This window comes from Ostrinia furnacalis, unplaced genomic scaffold (assembly GCF_004193835.3).
Source record: "Ostrinia furnacalis isolate ACB-3 unplaced genomic scaffold, ASM419383v2 OfSCF7667, whole genome shotgun sequence".
Classification (NCBI taxonomy): domain Eukaryota; kingdom Metazoa; phylum Arthropoda; class Insecta; order Lepidoptera; family Crambidae; genus Ostrinia; species Ostrinia furnacalis.
The window spans coordinates 133,228-153,841 of NW_021137906.1; the positions used below are offsets into that span (position 1 = coordinate 133,228).

The window sequence follows — 20,614 nt, forward strand, 5'->3', positions numbered from 1 at the left end:
AAATGTGTCAAACTTCATACAAAAATCACCGGTTATATAACTTCACAAATACGGTCAAATTTAGGTGATGCAACTCGGCCTCAGCCATAATTGAGAAGAAGTTCGGTCTCATCATAGTTCTTCGTCAGAAGCCACGCGACCACCTTGCGTTTGCATTCAAATTTACATAAATGGTATATGTTACAGTACTTGTTGGCAATATTATAAAGACGACCACTAAGGTATTGATAGTGCCGACTTGCTAGCGAGCTCTTAGAGCCAGACACTTCACAAACTTTATATGACAGACGCTTTCCTGTTGTACTGGGACTAAAATCCAGAGTCGAATGCCTTCTAAGAATAATCTGGAGTATATAAAGTTGACGAATAGAAAGCACTTGACATTCATCGTAAAGTAAAGATGTAGGGAATCTAAAAGGTCGAAAAGTCATAACCTTTAGTACCGCTCTTTGCGCTCTTTCTAGATGGAGCAAGCTAGTCTTAGTGGCGCCACCCCATACAGACACACAATACGTGATGATGGATTGGCAGAGTGCATAATATGTAGTTTTTATTAGTTTGAAATCTGCTGCATATCGGAGTTTTTTAAAAATATATATTAATTTACGACAGCGGGATGTTAATTGTTCTAAATGAGGTTTCCACGTAAGGAGACTGTCAACATGGATGCCAAGGTATTTTATTTTGCAGGATCTGGCTATTACTGGACAGTTGCATTGTTTATTAATTTGAGTCAGAGAACAACCGAGACCACTGGTACATGAGTGTGCTTTAAGCTGAAAACGATTAGAAGGCTGCGAAGCTAATGTTTTAGAAAAGGTTAAGTAAGTAGTTTTCTTAGTGTTTAATGTCAGGAGATTATTTGAAAGCCAATTTATAACAACCCCGAGTGCTTGTTCAGCTGTTGAATAAACCTCAGTCCAACTATCCCCATGGATGAGCAGAGCGGTATCATCAGCATATGTAAAGATAGCGCAGTTGGCAAGTTGAAGTTTACAAAGAGTATCAATATAAATTAAAAATAGTGTAGGTCCTAAGATGGATCCTTGAGGAACGCCATAGTTAATAAGAGCACTGTCACTCAAAAAGGTATCTATTTTAACAATTTGTTTTCTATTGGTAAGGTAATCTTTAAAAATATCCAAAGTTATCCCACGGATGCCAACTTTCTCCATCCTATTTAGCAAGAGTGGAACAGACACAGTGTCAAACGCTTTTGTTAGATCAATAAAAATGCCGAGACATTTCTTATTATTTTCCATGCGATTGATGACGTTATCGATAAGGGATGCAACAGCCTGCTCAGTGTTCCTGCCGGATCTGAAACCAAACTGATTATCAGCAAGTATGTGTTTCTGTTCTAAATACTTGAGCAATCGACTATTGAGGACCTTTTCTAACACCTTAGATAGAGCCGGCAAAATGGAAATTGGCCTATAATTGTTGACACTGTCTCTGTCTCCACCCTTGAACACAGGCCGTACAATAGCTCTTTTAAAAACATCAGGAAATTTTCCATTAGTTATAGAAAGGTTGCAAATATAAGTTATGATAGGTACCAAAGTGGCCGAACAAGATTGTAAGAGCTTAGCTGAAATCCCGTCCCAGCCAGTAGCCGAGTCTTTGCGAAGATTCTTTATAATTCTTTCTATTTCGGCTTCATCTGTTGGAAAGAGGACAAATGAATCTGAGGGGGGTGGATCAGAACACTGAGATGAGTTTGAGCCCGCTGCAATACTCTCAGCCAATTTCCTTCCAATGCTGGAGAAATGATTATTGACTACATTGACAGACTCAGAGGGGTTGGATGCTAGTTTCAGTAGTTCCAGTGGAGGGCCATCTCTGGGTGCAATGTTAATTATGTCTTTGATGACCTTCCAAGTGGCTTTGGGATTATTCTTTGCACTTTCAAGCCTTGAAGTTTCATATTTTCGTTTTAGTTTTTTCAGAAGTTTATTACAAAAATTGCGGTATCTAATATATGTTATTTTGAGAATGAGATTTTCCGGGTTTGCCTTTACTTTACGACACATATTGTCACGATTCCTAATACATTTAAGCAGACCTTTCGTTATCCAAGGTTTGAAGATTCTCTGTTTTGACTTAGTGTAGACTTTTGTTGTGTTTTGTTCTATTATGTCACCCAAAAGTTCAACAAACTTCTCAGCAGCACCATTAGCATCGTTAATATTGAATATGTGAGAAAAATCACAGCAGGCCACGGAATTGATTGCATCAGGTAAATTAAGCTGAGATCTCATGACTTTACCTTTGGTTGTCTTTATATGTGTACCCAAATTCAAAAGCACAGGAAAGTGGTCTGTAATATTAGTATCTATCGTTAGCGTAGTACTTTTATGAGCTGATTTTAATAAAAAATGGTCAAGGCAGCTACTACCCCGGGTAGGTATGAGGCTCGTAGGAATTAACCCGAATGAAGCAGTAAGATTCAAATAATCATTTGATTGCAGATTAGACTCAACACTTGCAATATCAATATTGATATCGCCTAGTATTGCGATGTTCTGGCTAGCAGAGTAAGTGGTTAAGATATCACCCAGGCTACTAATGAAGTTGTGTTGATCACGATAAGAGGGAGAGCGATAAAGGCCAATTAGGGTGAGTTTGTATTTTTTTAGATTACATACTAAACAACTACCATCCAAAAATGCCGGTTCCTCTACATGGTGTTCAAGTGTCGTTTTAACAAAAATAACTACACCATCATTTTGATTGTAGTTCTTGACAGTACCATAAGATTTATAGCCCTCCAGTTGAGGTAGAGTAGGCGTTTTACTGAGCCAACATTCAGAGAGGATAATAATTTCCGGATATAGTACAGAGTTGTATAGAAAGACCTTAAGCTCATCAAAATTACGATTGATACTACGTATATTTAAATGTAAAAAGTTAAGCGATGATGTACAGGCTTGGAGTGCTGTTGAGATCTGTTCCGGGTGACATACAAGGGAATGTTTCAGACCCAGTGAGTCGAGTTCTTTAGAAATATCATTTAATTCTTTCTCCATTACAATTTTGAAATAGCATTATAAAATGTGCACGGGGTTTGAAAAGGAATGAAAGGCAACAACTCATACAACCAAAACCCAGAAAATTCATGCCCACAGTTCCCCGCTTATGGATTCCAGAGACATAGAAACAAAAGGAAAAAGTAATAAAAAGCTTGTAAAAATAGTGATGAATGACAGCAGATTTCAATGCCAACAGGTAGCAAACTCCAACAAAAAGTAGTTTTTGATATATCAAAGTAATACATAATAGTGGCACAAAATTGGTAGTTACCGAAAGATATTTGGTCAACACGTCAATTCTAGCAATATCAGATATGTTGTTGACTGAGGGTGAAGACACATTATTTACCTTATTTAAACTATTTAGGCTCTCGCAATTGCTTAAGAAACGCCATGGAACCAACAACGATCGATTTAACACCGTCCTCCTCACGCAGAAAAATCCTACCATTCTGAGTCCAACAGTACTTGAAGTTATACGTTTTAGCGAACTGTCGTGCCTCAAAAAATAACTGCCTCATGCTGCCAGGTAGGTGTTCTGCAATGAAGATGGGGGTCCTCCTTCCATCCAGGCCAATCTGCTCCGTGTTCAGTTTATCAGCTGGGCTGCGTCCTTTATTAAACTTTCGAGTGGCTTCCAAAACTTTATTTTTTAGAAAGACAGTTCTAAATTCCACCACAATGGTTCTGTTCTGATCGTTCTTGCAAGGCAGACGGTAGACGTCCCGAAGTTCATCTTGGCTCACAGACAATTGGATTGCCTCAAAAGTTCTGTTGACGGTGTTGATCAGCTCCTCAGAGGTTTCGCTATTCTTTGAGGGCATGTTTCTTATTTCCAGGGTGGATGATCGTGAAAAGCGCTGCAGATCTTCTATCTTTTTTTCTAACTCAATAACATGATTTTGAATTTCCGTCCGTTCCTTCTCCATTTTTTGTATAGTTATCTTCATATTTTCAAAGCTCTGATTTAGGAATTCGAGAGATTTTTCAATATCATGATTTGTTTTTTTTATATCCTTGTTCTGTTGTTTAACAACTGCGATATCTGACGTTAATTTGGCAAAGGAGGCGTCCTGATCTTTTTTCCACGAAGCAAGAAGATCCATAATCCTTTCCTCTAAAGACTGCTGGTTTGACTCCGATTGAGCGGTCGGCTTTCGTTTAGATCTCGAGGTGACTTTTGGACACTCAGGTTCACTTTGACTATCCTCTGCAACATTTGGGTTCGATAAAACCCGTTGAATGTCTGCGTTATTGGTTTTCGTAGGCGAGCGTTGCACTTTCGGCATTGTAAGCAAAAATGAGTCTTATTTAAAAGGAATAACAAGAGGCGTCGTAGCACGACCGTAGCAAATGCCGCAGCGTTCGTAGCACTTGTTCACCAGTGAGCGCCGTAGCACGCTACGGAGCTTATAGTCATTTACTATATTCGTCCGTTACGTCACTGCTCAGTTCGCCGACTCGTCCAAGCACCAGTCAACACTCAGCACTCCGGGTTCGAAACCACGCACTTTTTACGAATAACAAAAAATTTTTAAAATTAATTTCAAGATCCCAGACCAACACAACACACGTCCGTCCTCAACAACGGCACGAAGGCGAGAGATTTAAAATCTAATTCTACTGGCCTATTTATAGACTTGTCAGAAATAAGATTTATTCAGTTGCATGCCTGCATTTCAAAACCTGTCAATAGTAGAAATCACAACAAACATCACAGACCAAATATGCATTTACAGAGCCGTGTATTGACAGCAGTGATACCTGAAATTTCTCGTAACTTGCGAACACGTTTGCATTAAACCTGTGGAAACTACACTATGATGTTGTTAGCGAGTTCCGAATATTGTGAAATGATACGGTTTCTACGTGAGAGCGAATTGAGATGATTTAAGCCACACGTGGGTACAATAAAGCAGTGGAAATTGCGCGTCTGTAGGCCTAGTAGGATGCGCGCCATGATAAACTTTTATCGATATTACGCGATAAGCCCATACATTTGCTGTCTAAAATCATCGATAAGATTTTATCACAGCGCGCATCTTAGCCCAGCTGGACGATTCATTTTATCAAAGCATAAGACTAAGTGTTAGTGTAAAAAAAGAGCTTCAATACGCAGATAAGTATTTTTATAACGTCTCTATATTATACCTACTGTCAATTTTCTTACGTTTTGTACAAGCTTCATCATCAGGTCATTTAGTCTCCACTGCCACTGCAGGAATCTGCCCCTCTCTTATGTATCAGAGGCAAATGGAGAATTTTAACAGGATTTCAGGTATAGTTCTTGCAACTCATGAAGGCGAGTGAGCTTTACTGTAATGTTTAATGTCTATCAAAACTTTTGAAAAACAAACAGTAGCGAGCCAATACACAATAAAGCTCACTCGCCTTCGTGAATTGCAACAACTATTGTAGTTCTATAAGCCAGCAACAAGTGAAGGTATACAGGGTGTTAGGTAAATGGGTATATGAGCCGACACTAGCCCATGTTAACATGGTCATATAAATGGTATGGTGAAGTCAGAAATTTGATATCATGATTTTATTTTTTTTAATTTTCATACAAAATAAATTTTATTAATTCAGATTTGTATGAAAATTTAAATAATAAAAATGAAGATATAAATTTTCTGAGTTCACCATACCATTTATATGACCATGTTAACATGGGCTAGTCATATACCCATTTATTTATTTATTTATTTATTTATTTACCTAACACCCTGTAAAGCAAAAGCAAACCTAATGATTTCCATTAGGTTTGCTTTTGCTTTACACGGAACTGAGCAAGTGTGAAATAGCATAAAAGCGGACTAAATCAAACGTATCATTATAACATAGCGTTCATGGAAATACTGGTCGAACTAGATTTACGTTTAAAGGACTTAGCACACTTATCAACCCGGAAAGGGATCATAACCGTATCAACTCGATGCGGTCAGAATTCTTTGTATGAAACTCAGTGCTGCAACGCACACTTATTCGGACCGTAAGGCCCAGAACAGACGGTGAAACGCAACTAGGCAACGAAACTGCAACTGCTAGTTTCTTTTGAGTTGCATCTAAGTTTCTGCCATAGCGTCCGTTGAGAGACCACACATGACGCGACCAGCTTGAAACTTTCAGTTTCAGTTTCATTCATCAGAATCATCACAAAGTTGCAGTTTCGTTGCAGTTGCGTTTCACCGTCTGTTCTGGGCCTAATGTAAATGCTTCGCCTTGCGGTTGACATCGCGCGAAAGGCGATGACAGCTCGCGAAAGACGATACGGTGTTAATCCCTTTCCGAGTTGATAAGTCTGCTATGACCTTAATACGTCAAAAGCCGCTTTGGTTCCACAACACAATCACTTAATACTGATTTGATGCTCTGAGCTGCACGTTAATACTCTAATTTTAATGATGCAATTCCATCGTTAGTACGGTCAAACCACGGCATGCGTTGATGGCGATTTTATTGCCGGTTATATTGTTTTCCTTATATAAAATGGGCATAGACTTGTTTAATTTCACGACAATTAGATTTCAATTAAATAATTATGAAATTTCAACAAAGTAATAGTACCTACTCGTATACAATATGAACAATAACATGCTTTCTATGACGCCAACAACGTGCTGGCTGCAAAACGACTTTGATTCAAGCAATTTTCAACAATAGAAAACTATTCGACGGAGTGTCTTAGTTCATCTTAACTTCGAAGAAAAAGTCGAAAGTCTGGCAATAACAAGTTAGAACAATAGTTTAATCAATAGTTTCATTGTGCCCAAAAAGATGGAACCTTCACCGTAAATCAGGGTTGTCCCAACTCCCCATATCAGGGTTGTCCCAACTCCCCATCACGCCAGATAATGCCATCAAACGTCACCTGTTTATGGGCCATATATCGCGGGTCTCGTAAACCCTATCTCCCAATTGGGACGGTCTATCTGACCGGCGGAATATTGTTTATTATCGCACTTAAATTATTTATAGTGCGGCAGTTAGAACTGGGGTTTGGTCGGTTTAGGTCAGAAGGAGGAATGGGACCATTTGATAACGAAAATAAAATATATCTGACTTTAAGTAAGGATTATATTCTGCTTGGCCACTTTTGCTTCAATCACACCAACGCGTGTGATTCTCTACATAATATTTTGTTGTATAAGAAGAGAGCAAAATGAAAAAACCATAATTTTTCTGCGTTTGTTTGAAAGTGACGTCTTTATTCTTTTTTCTTAATTTACTTTTAAATTCTGTCCTTGACAGCGTGCAGATCGCCATCGCCGGCGCAAGAATAGAATAGAATAGAATAGAATAATCTTTATTGCCCAAAACTGTGTACAATTTGTGCTGGTCACAATGCAAAAAAAAATAGTTACAACAGTGTTACCCATATCGGGCATGCAATAGTTAAAATACAGTAATAAAGTTATAGTTTAATTATTTTTGGTACCAAAATATTCATTTAGACTATAAAAAACATTAATTGTTAACCATTTTTTAAGCTCAGATTTAAATTTAGGTTGCTTCAATGCTTTAATATGTGAAGGTAGATGGTTAAATATTTTAGTACCTGTATATAGCACACTTTTAGAGAAAATATAACTATTAACTGAAGGAATACAAATATCATTTATATATTTACTACGTAAGTTAGAACGAATGGAAGATTTACATTGAAACCACTCGGTATTCTGTTTTATGAAAACTGTAATTTCTAGAATATAGATATTCGTCAGCGTTAAGTATCCTTTATCCTTAAATACAGTTCTAAGTGTTTCATCAGAATACATGTTATAAATAATACGCAAGCATCTCTTTTGTAGGATAAATGTTGACTGAATATTAGTCGAGTTTCCCCAAAAAATAACACCATAAGTCAGCAGTGGGTACACATGACCAAAATAAGCTGCTCTAGTAACATTAGTGGAAGTAGTTTCAGCTAGGATCGATAAAGCGTAACAATAACTGGATATTTTTTTATTTATTTTATCGATATGTGCTTTCCAATTTAAGTTACAATCAATTTCTACACCTAGAAAATTTATGTTGTTTACTTCTTCTACTTTAGTGTTATTTGCTGTTATATTTAAATTAAGTGATTTTGTTTTATAGTTTTTGAATTGAATTATTTTAGTTTTTGTTAAATTTACGTCCAAATTATTATTTTTAAGCCATTTTACTACTATTTCTAGTGTTTTATTTACATTATTTTCAAAATTAACATTATGCTTGTCTTGTATAAAAATAGTGGCATCATCAGCAAACATGATGCATTTGTGCGAAACGATATTTGGGAGTTCGTTTATGTAAACTAAGAATAAGAGGGGGCCGAGAATACTCCCTTGTGGCAAACCAACTGTCGTTTTTTTAGGTCCAGATAGCACTTCTTCAAATGTTTTACTTGCTCTATTAACACGTAGGCTGCCATGACAGTCACCGGTGACTGACAAACATGCAACCTATTCGGGCCATGTCAGTCACTGGAGCCTGACACTGAAGCATCTAAATCAAACGACCGCAGTAGGCCGCCTGGCACATTTAATGCGTTACTTCCTATTTTAAATGACTGACGTGGCCCCCAACAAAGTATGTTCAGCATGGCCTGCAACTCTTGTACCTAAATAAAAATTAACACAGGTTTGGATGAAAATTTTAGTAAAAACACGACAAATATTTGAAATTCTTATAAAATCACAAGTTTACGATATATTTCGGANCGAGTTTCCCCAAAAAATAACACCATAAGTCAGCAGTGGGTACACATGACCAAAATAAGCTGCTCTAGTAACATTAGTGGAAGTAGTTTCAGCTAGGATCGATAAAGCGTAACAATAACTGGATATTTTTTTATTTATTTTATAGATATGTGCTTTCCAATTTAAGTTACAATCAATTTCTACACCTAGAAAATTTATGTTGTTTACTTCTTCTACTTTAGTGTTATTTGCTGTTATATTTAAATTATAAAATAAGTGATTTTGTTTTATAGTTTTTGAATTGAATTATTTTAGTTTTTGTTAAATTTACGTCCAAATTATTATTTTTAAGCCATTTTACTACTATTTCTAGTGTTTTATTTACATTATTTTCAAAATTAACATTATGCTTGTCTTGTATAAAAATAGTGGCATCATCAGCAAACTTGATGCATTTGTGCGAAACGATATTTGGGAGTTCGTTTACGTATACTAAGAATAAGAGGGGGCCGAGAATACTCCCTTGTGGCAAACCAACTGTCGTTTTTTTAGGTCCTGATAGCACTTCTTCAAATGTTTTATTTGCTCTATTAAAAGTTTCAATAGATGTTACTTGTTCTCTATTTATCAGATAGCTTTCTATTAGTTTTAAGGCTATTCCCCTCACACCTATTTTTTGTAATTTATTTATAAGGATATCATGAACCACGCAATCGAATGCCTTAGACATGTCTAGGAAAAGTCCTATACATTTAGTTTTAGTATTTAGCGATTCCCATATGTCAATTAGTATATTGTATATAGCAAGTGTTGTGGTTTTTTTCTTCTGAAAGCCAAACTGATTTTTATGTAAAACTTTGTATTTGTCAAGAAATGATGAAAGTCTGTTATAAATAACTTTTTCAAAAACTTTTGAGAAACAAGACAGCAAAGAGATAGGTCGGTAATCCTTAATATTACTTTTACAGCCTTTTTTAAATAAAGGTTTGATTTTTGCTTTTTTTAATTCATTAGGAAATGTACCAGTCACAATCATTTGATTTATTATATAAACAAGAGGTTTTTTTATTAATTCGAAAGACGTTTTTATCACTTGCATAGGGATATTATCATAACCACAACTTTTTTTGTTCTTGAATCCGAAAATAATTTTCTTTAATTCATCTGAGTCTACTGGCGTCAGATAAATACTGGTTGGACACGAAATAGAAGTGCAACACTCACTCGTTGTTTGGATGGGAACATTTGAGGTATTAAAATAGTTGTTAAACGACTCAGCTATAATATCGGCATTAGTGACAGTAGTATTTCCAACAGTAATACTCTGAACGGTGCTTTTAAAGTTATTTTGTAATGTAGTTTGTTTTTTAATTAATTCCCATGTGGCTTTATTTTTATTATTGCTGGCGTTAATGAATGAAATATTTGTTTTTCTCTTTGCTAGTCTCGTAACAGATTTCAATATTTTACAGTATTTCCTGTAATATGCAATTAGGTCAGTTTGCTTGTTACTTATTATTTTCCGATGCAGTTTATTTTTCAATTTACATGATCGATATAAACTTTTAGTTAGCCAGTTTGATTTTTTTCTATAAGTAACTCTAACTCTTTCTATTGGAACACACAGATCGTAAAATAATTGAAATAGGCCAGCAAAAGAGTCAAATGCTAAGTTGACATCACTATGGGAGTAAATTTCAGAAAAATTTAATTGACTAAGGTAATGTATAAAAATATCCAAATGCTTATCAATGCTTCGCCTATAAACATACCAATACTTGACAATATAACCTCTACTGCAAGGAACATTTATCATTTGAGCTGAGTGATCAGATAAACCGAGATGCAAAACTCTAGATGTATATTTTTTAAAGTTTGTTATAATGTTGTCTATACATGTTTCCGATCTAAGAGTCACTCTAGTCGGTTCATTTATTACTAATTTTAGGTTGTACTTTCTTATCGTGTTTTTAAATAATGTACATCTCTGTGAATCCGTAAGAACATTAACATTGAAATCGCCGACTATGATTACTTTTCTGCTTATAAACCGCGAACGAATAGTAATTTTGTGTAATAGTAAATCGAGTGTTTTCAAGAATAAATCAAAATTTGAATCAGGGGTCCTATAAACACATACAATAACATAATTTAGTCCCGGTAATAGTATACCGCAACATTCAAAAGTTTTATCCATACATAATGAGTCTATACATTTCAGCATTGCAAACTCCATACTATTTTTAATATAAATACATACACCTCCCCTGGACTTACTTCTACAGTAAGAGTTTGCAATTTTAAAACCTGGTATTTGAAGGACTTTCACATCTTGATCTCTAAGAAAAGTTTCACTAAGGCACATAATGTCAATTTTTTCTACCGTTAACATGAACTCAATTTGATTTAATTTAGATCTAATGCCTTGTATATTTTGATGGAAAATATTTAGACCGTTTTGTACACTTTCATTCAATAATTCATCATTAGATTTTTGTGTAGATGCGAAAGGAAGACAATTTCTTGTTCACTGGACTAACGGGACAAGAAGTTGTTACAGTAGCAATGGTATCACATGACATATTATTATTATAACAATTTGGTTCTGCATTGGAAATATCTAATACCAATTTCTCTAAGTCACGTAAGATGACTCGTAGACCATTAACATTAATTTTTCCTGAGAACTTATTGAACATTTTATATGAATATTCCAAATTTTTATTAGAATCCAGTATGTAACAGTATTCATTTATTTTATTATCATTATACAATATTTTATTAAATAATTCTATTCTTTTATTAAATAAATTCGAATGGTTACTAAGCTTGAACGTAGGCAGGCAAACAATAACATTTGTATGCTGAACATTTAGGACACGTTGCTTTAACTGGTTGACAATACTTCTGTAATTCATAGACGAGTAAAAGTCGGTCTCTCCTATTATTATTACACAATAATCATTGAGAGTAAACTTTTGAAGTTTTTCCTGAAGTCCATTTGTCAGCTGATCTATACCGCCACCAGATATTCGATAGTGACAGCAGATTTTTTCTTTCGATAAATGATTTCTAACTCTGGAAGAGTTTTTGTTATTCGTTATGCTACTAATTAAACATATCTTAGGGTAAATTTTTCGTAAGTGCTTCTCTATATATCCTTGTTTATTGACAAATGCAGATGCAGTTTCATTTGGTTCCTCATAAATATTTACTTTGTTCATAGTACTTGTTTTCGGCTCATTCCGTAAGATTCTTCTTTTAGGTAAGCTCAATGGCGTCGATCTACATGGGCTATTGAAAGTTTTACTGCTGTTTATGTCTTCTACACTTATTGTTTTGTAAACTTTTATTACCTTTTGCTGTTCTTGATTTTTTTTGTTTAATTCCGTATTAAGTACGTTTAAATTTGCAATTTCATTGTGCGCTATGTCAAGTTCAGTTTGTAATCTTTTAATTTCCAGCTTTAGTTCATTAACAAGAACATTCTCCTCACTGCTGAGATCCGGCAAACTGTTCACGTTTTTGCTTTCCAGGTAATATAGAGTGTTCTCCGTAGATAAGAATGATGCAGATAAGTCAGGCAGGGAAGACTGTTTCTTATTTCTTCTAAGAGTAACAAAATTTGAGTCATGAGATGTCTCATTCTCTTCATCTTCCTGCAGAGAGTTGAAAGAATTATCAGTAGGGACGTTAATCTGAATGTTGTTTTGTACTTGCAAAGATCTACATCTGTCACATTTGTATTTTTTCTTGCCCTCAGTGCTCATTAAGTAAAACATTTTAACTCCTATGCTTGTACAGTCCAGATGATACTCATTTTGACATTCAATGCAAGTTAAATAATCTCTTTTTAAAATATCCTTATGACATCCAAAACATTTTAATGCCATATTTGTTATAAATTGATGTTAAAACAAAAATAAAAAATCCAAAAAATATTTGGCGACTGAGGTTTGAACCGTGAGCACTAGTGGCTTCCAGCTTGCTTCGTTTACCAAGGGGCTGTGTGTTGATACGTAAGCGCGACGAATTCTTAGTGCTGTATCAGATTGTGTGGCGAATGTTCGTTCGTGCATTGGTTTGCGAGCATGATTCACCACACACAGTCACTTTCACTTTTTGTTGTGGGCCACAGTTTACCGTCACATTCAATATTATCATTAAATCTTCGTATTGATTTTTGATGTTTACACTGCACTAACTTGGTGGATTAGAGTTTTGTTAACACAAATAGTTAGGAAATTTGTTGAGCTATTCGCGTATACAAGATTTAATACGTAATTTGCGGTTTAACATGAGTTTATGATTTTTAAATACGGAGCTTCGACAAAAACCAACCGCTCGGGCGCGGGACGCGCGGGGAAAGATAGCAATGATAGGCCAATGACAGGTCGTGCGAACTGTCATGGGTAACGCGACCTGTCATTGGCCTATGATCGCGCCATCGATAGCGATCTACATGCGTTGGTATGGTTGAAGCCTTAGGCGATATGCCTGGGTGCTCCAAGTGGATTTTGGTGATATTTTGTACTTCTTATATAGCCTAAATTAAACACTGCAGGACAAAAACCTGCTCTCCAGAGGGTTGGCCTGAGGCCTATTGGGCAACCAGTCGTGAAAATTATTGGGGCGGTACTTTGTTCTTTTTCACCTCGGAATAATATCACCCAGTAGGCCTAAGATGCGCGCCGTGATAACTTTTATCGACGTCAATTTGTATGGGCAAAATCGATAAAATGGCGTGATAACCGCCTATCACGGCGCGCATCTTAGGTCTACAGGCACAGGTATCTGCAATGCAATGCAATGTTAAAGGCGGGAGAAGAGATACAATTAATTAATACTTGAGGTGTTAAATCAAGGCTGCTCAACTCCAGGCCAAAAGAATTTTAAGTGGCCCGCGCATGTACAGTTTGAAAAAAAAAACGTACCAAATAAAAAATCCCGCCGAGCACAGTACAAACTTTAAGATCTCTCTGAAGTTAGCTGTCAAAAATGTAGGTGGCCCGTCGTTAACGACTGAATCCACCGTTTGGCCCGACTCTCCAAAAGGTTGAGCAGCCTTGTGTTAAATCATGTATTTCCAAATACATCATTAATCACCTCAAGTATATACTCGTACATGACTTACTTTGACTTAAGGGCCTATGTCCCCTAGATGGGTCATAGGCATAGGGCGTCCACAACAGTCCTCCATGGCGTTAGGTCTTGAGCTTCGCGTTTGATCTCGCTCCAGGTCTTGCCGATTTTCTTCGTCTCGTCTGCTACAGTGCGCCGCCAAGTTTGCTTGCTTGGGGCGACCACGTTTGACTCGTACATACTTTATACAAAAAACTAGCGGCCGCTCGCGACTTCGTACGCGTGGATACCGTTTTACCTCCTTCATCTATCTTACGCGGTGTAGATTTTTTCGTACAAAAGTTTTTTCCCGCTAACTCCCGTTCCCGTGGGAATTTTGCAATATCCTGTTGCAACCAAGCTTAAAGGACAATGTTCGTTCTCCATACATTGTTCGCCGTTAGATCAACAGTGCCGAAATAATACTTTCTAGGTTCTAAATGACACAAATCTTTATGTAAGAACAATTATTCCTGGCGGACCAATTCTATAAACTTATTGATAGCAATANATATTGACAATTTGACATTATTTTATTGTTTCTATTTTGATTTTATTTGACTGATTATTAATTTACGGGTTATTCCGTATTCGACCCACGACAACTCAACCCACTCATTATTTTTTCCTTACTCAACCCAATTTTGTTCCTTACTCTACCCACAACAAATTTTTAATTTTATGTTCCTTATTCACCCCAAAAACATTCCTAGCTCAACCCATTTTAAAACCACTTCAAAAATATAAGATTTTTATGCACGGTCAGAATAAAATATATTTTTTAGAAATTAAAGCTCAGTTAACTTTTCTGTTAAGATCGTTCTATTAAATAAAACTGCAGGAGTTCTGATACAATAATATATTTGAAAAACGGTTTACACAAAAGGACACAAATCAAATAATGACTTATTAAAATCTACTATAAATCCACTATAAATCTACTATAAATCAAACGACTGTGATTTTTTATTAAATCAGTTTAACCAAGCTATGGCGTATAATTTTTTCCCCAGACACTTGTTCATGAATGTCCAAAAATTTAAATAATACAATTATATGTTTTATCTTTTTTTTCAAGCGGTATGAGATGACAAAAGAAAAATAATAAAAGTATTCATGTGGACACCTAATCCCGCGGTATAATTTTTGAGCCTCTTAATTTGTTTATGTATTTACCTTAAAATAAAATAAAATTTTTGATATATTTTAGTTAATCAACATAAATGTACTCATATCTATCATTTTTTCATGTTTTTTATTTTAAATTTACATACTAGTATGTATTTATCATTATTAAATTTCTGAAAAAACAGTAAACGTTTTGCTATCCATACTTATTTTTGGTATATTTACTTTGGGTTGAGTAAGGAATGCATTTGGGTAGAATAACGAAATTAAGTAATGGGTAGAGCTAGGAATAATAATTTGGGATGAGTGAAGAAATGGGTTGAGTTGTCGTGGGTCGAATACGAAATAACCCGTGATAAATAAAAATTGAACAGTATGCTCTTTAGGTAGGCATATATTATTAGAGTATTTCTCAAAAAAAATGTACGTAACGAAACGGTAGTAACGAAATAGTAAAGCCATAAGGCTTGTTATACATTGGCGAAATATTGTGAATGCTCTTCATTTATTCAATTCGAGATATTTGTAAGTATGCACCCAAATACGGGGTAATATTAAGGGGTTAGAAATAAAATAAGGGAGTAATCATTCATACTATTTTAATAAAATTATTTTTGTTCCATCATGTTTATCCATTTTGAGTCGTTCTCTGTAAGCTTTTTGCCTTTCGGCATTGGTTTTTGGCGGCATTCCTAAAAAAACAAAAGAAGTAATCACATAAAAACGTAATCTAAATGATTTGATTATTTTTTGCTGGTGGCACTTCTGTAAAGCAGATAGTACCTATCCAATCCTTTTGTTATTGACGCTCTATATTTTTTGAAATAAATTAAGTAGTGAGTATCAGTATACACTCAGCATTATACTTCGTCGCTGCATCCTCGAGATTTTCATATTTACCAGGTAGTCCACTTCTCATTGTACTAGGCATCGAACATTTTAGAGCATACAATACAAAAAAGTACTTGTTATGACTCGATATCCGGCGGTAGTGGGGCACGCTTACGTCACACCCCTCCAACCGTCGAGTCGTCATTCGCTTCGATAGTGTGGGCATCGTAACATCGAAATTTCTCGTTCGTGCCGCAAAAATTAAATTAAATTAAATTGGAAAAAGTGTGTGCTTTGTATGTGTTTAAATGTGAAATGACCATAAAAGTAAACATTTCGATAAAATACACAGTTATTACGTCGTCTAGAGCGACGCGACATTTGGAGGATAATAATGGCTACCTGTTGGGGAATCAGGAGACCGGATCAAGGCCGCATGTAGGTAAGTGCTCCGCCAACGAAAGTGCCTGCCAAGCTGCAGTCTGCGAGGAATCGCGCCGTATTGCAAAAAACATCACTCATCGTGATTAGAGGTGGGCGCCACGCCGGCGCGCCGCCGCCGCCGCGAATTTTTTCACGCCGCCGCCGCCGAAAACCAGCTGTCGGCGCGCCGATACTGATACTGTACCAACTATTTGCAATTTATTCCTCTCCTATACTGTACTAATTTGTGTTTCGAACGCAGGAGAACTATTTTTTTAATGAGTTGAGCGGCTATTCTAGTTTAATAAAGTTCTAGTATCACTGCGACCGGTACCGATTTAATGTGATCGCCGCTATTTTCCTTACAGTTCGTCTCCGAGTCCTGCATCCATTAGGAATTGCAGTATCTTTTGGGGGGCGATATGTATTACATCCTGTGGGCTTAGGATGTGTTTGCCCAGGTGTAAGCTCCGCTTGCGCATCAAATGTCCGCAGCCGTGAGAATGTGTAGTGGCGTTTCATCTGCCTCTTGACACATCCTACGCGTTCTTGATTCGGACAGTCCCATAGTGGACAAGTGCTTGTTTAAGCTGCAGTGTCCAGTGAGGGCTCGAACTAAGATGCGCATTTTGGTTCTACTCAGTCCTATGATCTGCTTAGAAAATTTTCGGTCATAGGCTTTTATGAGAGCTTTGGAATGAATGCGTGTCTGACCATGCCTTAAAGGATTTGTTTAAATTGATGTTCGTTTGCTTAAATAGGTGTTCCTCATTCGAGCGAGACTTTTGGGAATGCCACAAAAGGGTTCTGGGCCATATTGTGTTCCCTCCGCTCCCGCTCTGGCCAGTTTATCGGTATTTTCATTGCCACGATTCCCGCATGACCTGGAACCCATCTCAGCGTTACTCTGTTACGTTCTCTTAGGGTATTCAGTCGACTCATGCAGTTTTCTACCAACTTTGAGGTGATTAAGTTGGAGTTTAAGGCCATCAGCGCGGCCTGTCTGTCTGAGTTAATGTAAATTATGTGGTTGGCATAATTTTTTCGCAGGTTAGCTTCCGCACATTCAATAATGTCGTAGACTTCTGCCTGAAAGATAGAGGAAAATTTGCCCAGGCTTTGAGATAGCCTAAGCTTCGGCTGCTCTCCATACACCCAAAAGCCTACGTTAGGGCCCATTTTTGACCCATCAGTAAACCATAGAAGAACTAACTATAATATTTATTCTTTAATGCCATATAGATTGGTACACAAGGCGAACTTAATACCGTTAATATAGTAATAAATTGATTGAATAACTGAATACTAACTATATTAACAGCTAATCAAGTACATTATTCAAGTTGCTGCTTGGTCTAGTAAATAATTGATCCCGAGAGGTGCCGGTCCCTCTTGCTGTCAAGAAAAAAATCCTCTCCTTCGTCTGGCAGACAATTCACACTATTGGATTATACTTTAAGCGAATCACTCACACAGAGATTGGCAAATATGTCTCGGAATACAAATGGGAACCACAACCTCTGGAAGGCAACAAAGTACCTCCCTCAAAGTGTTCTCCGCTTATTAGGTCCGATAATACATGAGTGCGAACTGACAAGAAAAATCTCAAACCTTTGCTACATGACAAACCGGTTTATTTAAACCCATTGACACGGATAATTGGTATGCCATATAAATAAATAAATAATATAATCCAAAAAATCCACAATTCAATAAAAAAAAATAAGATTAAGCATTGGACTTGACCAGAGACTTGCAGCTATGCCTGCCTTTGATTCCTACTGATGATGATGATTCATCCGACCGATTTCGGTCATGGTGACCACTTCGACTTAGCTGTCTTAGCGGCGCTGGTGCGCCCGAAGATGGCTTACCTAGCCGATCTTCGCGGCAAACTTCTCGCACATTGAGAGTTATTACTCGCCGCCAACATTATTATAGTGAATGGCGGCAGATGGACGGGATTTACATCATCGCGTTTTGCATCGAGTTCAGTTGTGCGCTGCTCCTTGAATTCGACTCGCCTCTACACAACACAATCTCCCGCCATTCTAGGTGCTGTGCTGCCAAACCTTTCCATTGTGATTTGAGAGGGCCCATTTTGCATCTTTTCGTATGCTGCTTCTGGACATCTTTGTACTTGACTATCTGAGGAGTTGACCGACATGTTTCCGCTTACCCTGCTAAAGTTAAAAGTACAAGATTGATTCCTACTACGCTAATTGAGGACGAAAGACGCAGGAGGACAAAGTGACAGACATAGCCCACAGAATCGCTAAAATCAAGTGGCAGTGGCGGGGCACATATCTCGTAGAGCTGATGGCCGCTGGGGCAGTAAAGTTCTTGAGTGGCCGCCACGAGCCGGAAGACGTATTGTGGGCAGGCCTCCCACTAGGTGGACCGACGATTTGGGGAAGGTCGCAGGAAGTGCCTGGATGCGAGCGGCGCAGGACGTCTTTCGGCTAAAACGAAAGAACTAACGCTGAGATGGCTAAACTAAAGAAATAGCAAAAATGGACCCTCGTAAAGCACTTGCATTTAATCTGATCACCATGCAGTCCATGGTCTTGACAATAACCACACTGAGTGAGAACCTCGCAAGTCTCTTAACTTTGGAAATGATCCATAAGGCTGGCAAGTCGCCTAACGAATTCCCTTATAGCTCAATTAATCTGAAATTTGTATTGTTAAAATTATGGAAAAGGAGCATTCTTGCTCGTTTATTCCTTTGCCTAAGTATGACCCATGTAATATAGTATACCCGACCATAAATTTTGGCAGAAAACATACCAACCATAATCTGTACAATGTTTGGAAAAGAAAGAATCCTGTACGTCTGCTTTCGCTGCGGCTTCCGCTGGGTTTATCATATAGGAATACTCTATGAAATTAAAAAGTACCTTCTAGCACACTTCTACTACCTGCTGATGGATTCTTATCTCAGTGACAGACAGTTTTAAATCCAACTCGGTGACAAAATCTTCTCTTTTTAGCAGCAGAGCTGGAGTACCTGCATTAATATCCTGGACCGTAGGATAACATGAAAAGACTATAAATATAAATAAAACAGAACTGAATTAGTATTCCACCGACAGTCAGCTAATCCAACATTAACTATTTGTGCCTCCAAAGAGCTCAAAAATACATGTTGAGGTTACTTTTATCGGCACATTGGTACGCTNTTAAGTATTCAAAAAGTAAGAGATTAATTTTGATACTTTACTGCTGTGCCCAGGAATCTAAGGCGGTTTCTGACAATGTCCTTTACTAAGGTACCTGCATGCCAAATTTCAAGCGTCTAACTTAAGCGGTTTAGATTTTTCATACAAAAGGATTTTCCCGCTAATTCCCGTTTCCGTGGGAATTTCGGAAATTCCTTTCTTAGTGCACCTATACGGTACCTAAGCTACGTCCCTTCCAAATTTCAAGTGCCTACGTTTAGCCGTTTAGGCTGTGCGTTGATCTGTCAGTCAGTCAGTCAGTTTCTCCTTTTATATATTTAGATAGATTATATTTAGAAGATATTTCCTTTTTTCACGAGGAAGTGTTAACATGTTAACGATCGCGCCTTGTTATCTCCCGCCTTTTGTTTCCGATAGTTCGCAGCGAGCTCTATTATTTCCCGGATATTATTATCAGTTGATACATCGGGAGCCATGCAGTGCTCATACTGCTCATGTTTGATTAATGAGAGCGTTCATTGTAACAAATTCATCGATGCAGACAACTTTGATCTTAAAGACGCCATTAAAAACAATTGGACTGAATTCGGATTTTGTATTTCAGCGAACTCTACAGCTTTCGAATGTTGACATAAACGCTTTTTCAAAAATGATTTTTTTTTAAATATTTTTTTGTCTTTTTAAATTTTTCATATTTTTTGTCATGGTCACTAAGCTTTACTTTCAGACTTTAAGTAATTACTTAAATTCAAAACCATAATTATCAAAATATGTGTAGGTAGGTATGTGAGCTTTTTATCTAAGCTTCATATTTAATAACTAATAAATTGAACTAAAAAAACTTACGCGCAGAGAGTCACTGATGATAAGATGGTTACTAATTTTGGAACGGAATCATCTCACCTATTTATTCTGCAGTGTCCATCGACTAAATTGGTCTGTGTTCACGATTATTCGTATGAAAATTCGTGCGTTCCGAAATTGCGCAGTAATGAATATCGTTCATTACGGTCTTGTATTAAGTTATTAATTTTGCGAAGATACCCCGGCGTAATTGTAGTGTTGTCGATGATTTACTATTTCAGGAGATTCTGTGCTTTAAATGAATTATCTTTGAGTCCAGAAAAGTAGTCATTTATTTTTTGTAATACTATTTTTTTACGTTTCAAACTTTGTAAAAAGTACCATTATGGTCATTTGTAGCATCCCAACT

The 20,614-nt window shown here is 36.8% G+C and overlaps 1 protein-coding gene across 1 annotated transcript; it reads right to left on the bottom strand.

Moving 5' to 3' along the window:
• Positions 1–3,391: 3,391 nt before the first annotated feature.
• On the bottom strand, positions 3,392–4,321 carry LOC114365877 (uncharacterized). The gene has a single exon (XM_028322572.1). The coding sequence runs from the start codon at positions 4,319–4,321 to the stop codon at positions 3,392–3,394; it is 930 nt and encodes a 309-aa protein (XP_028178373.1).
• Positions 4,322–20,614: the final 16,293 nt, after the last annotated feature.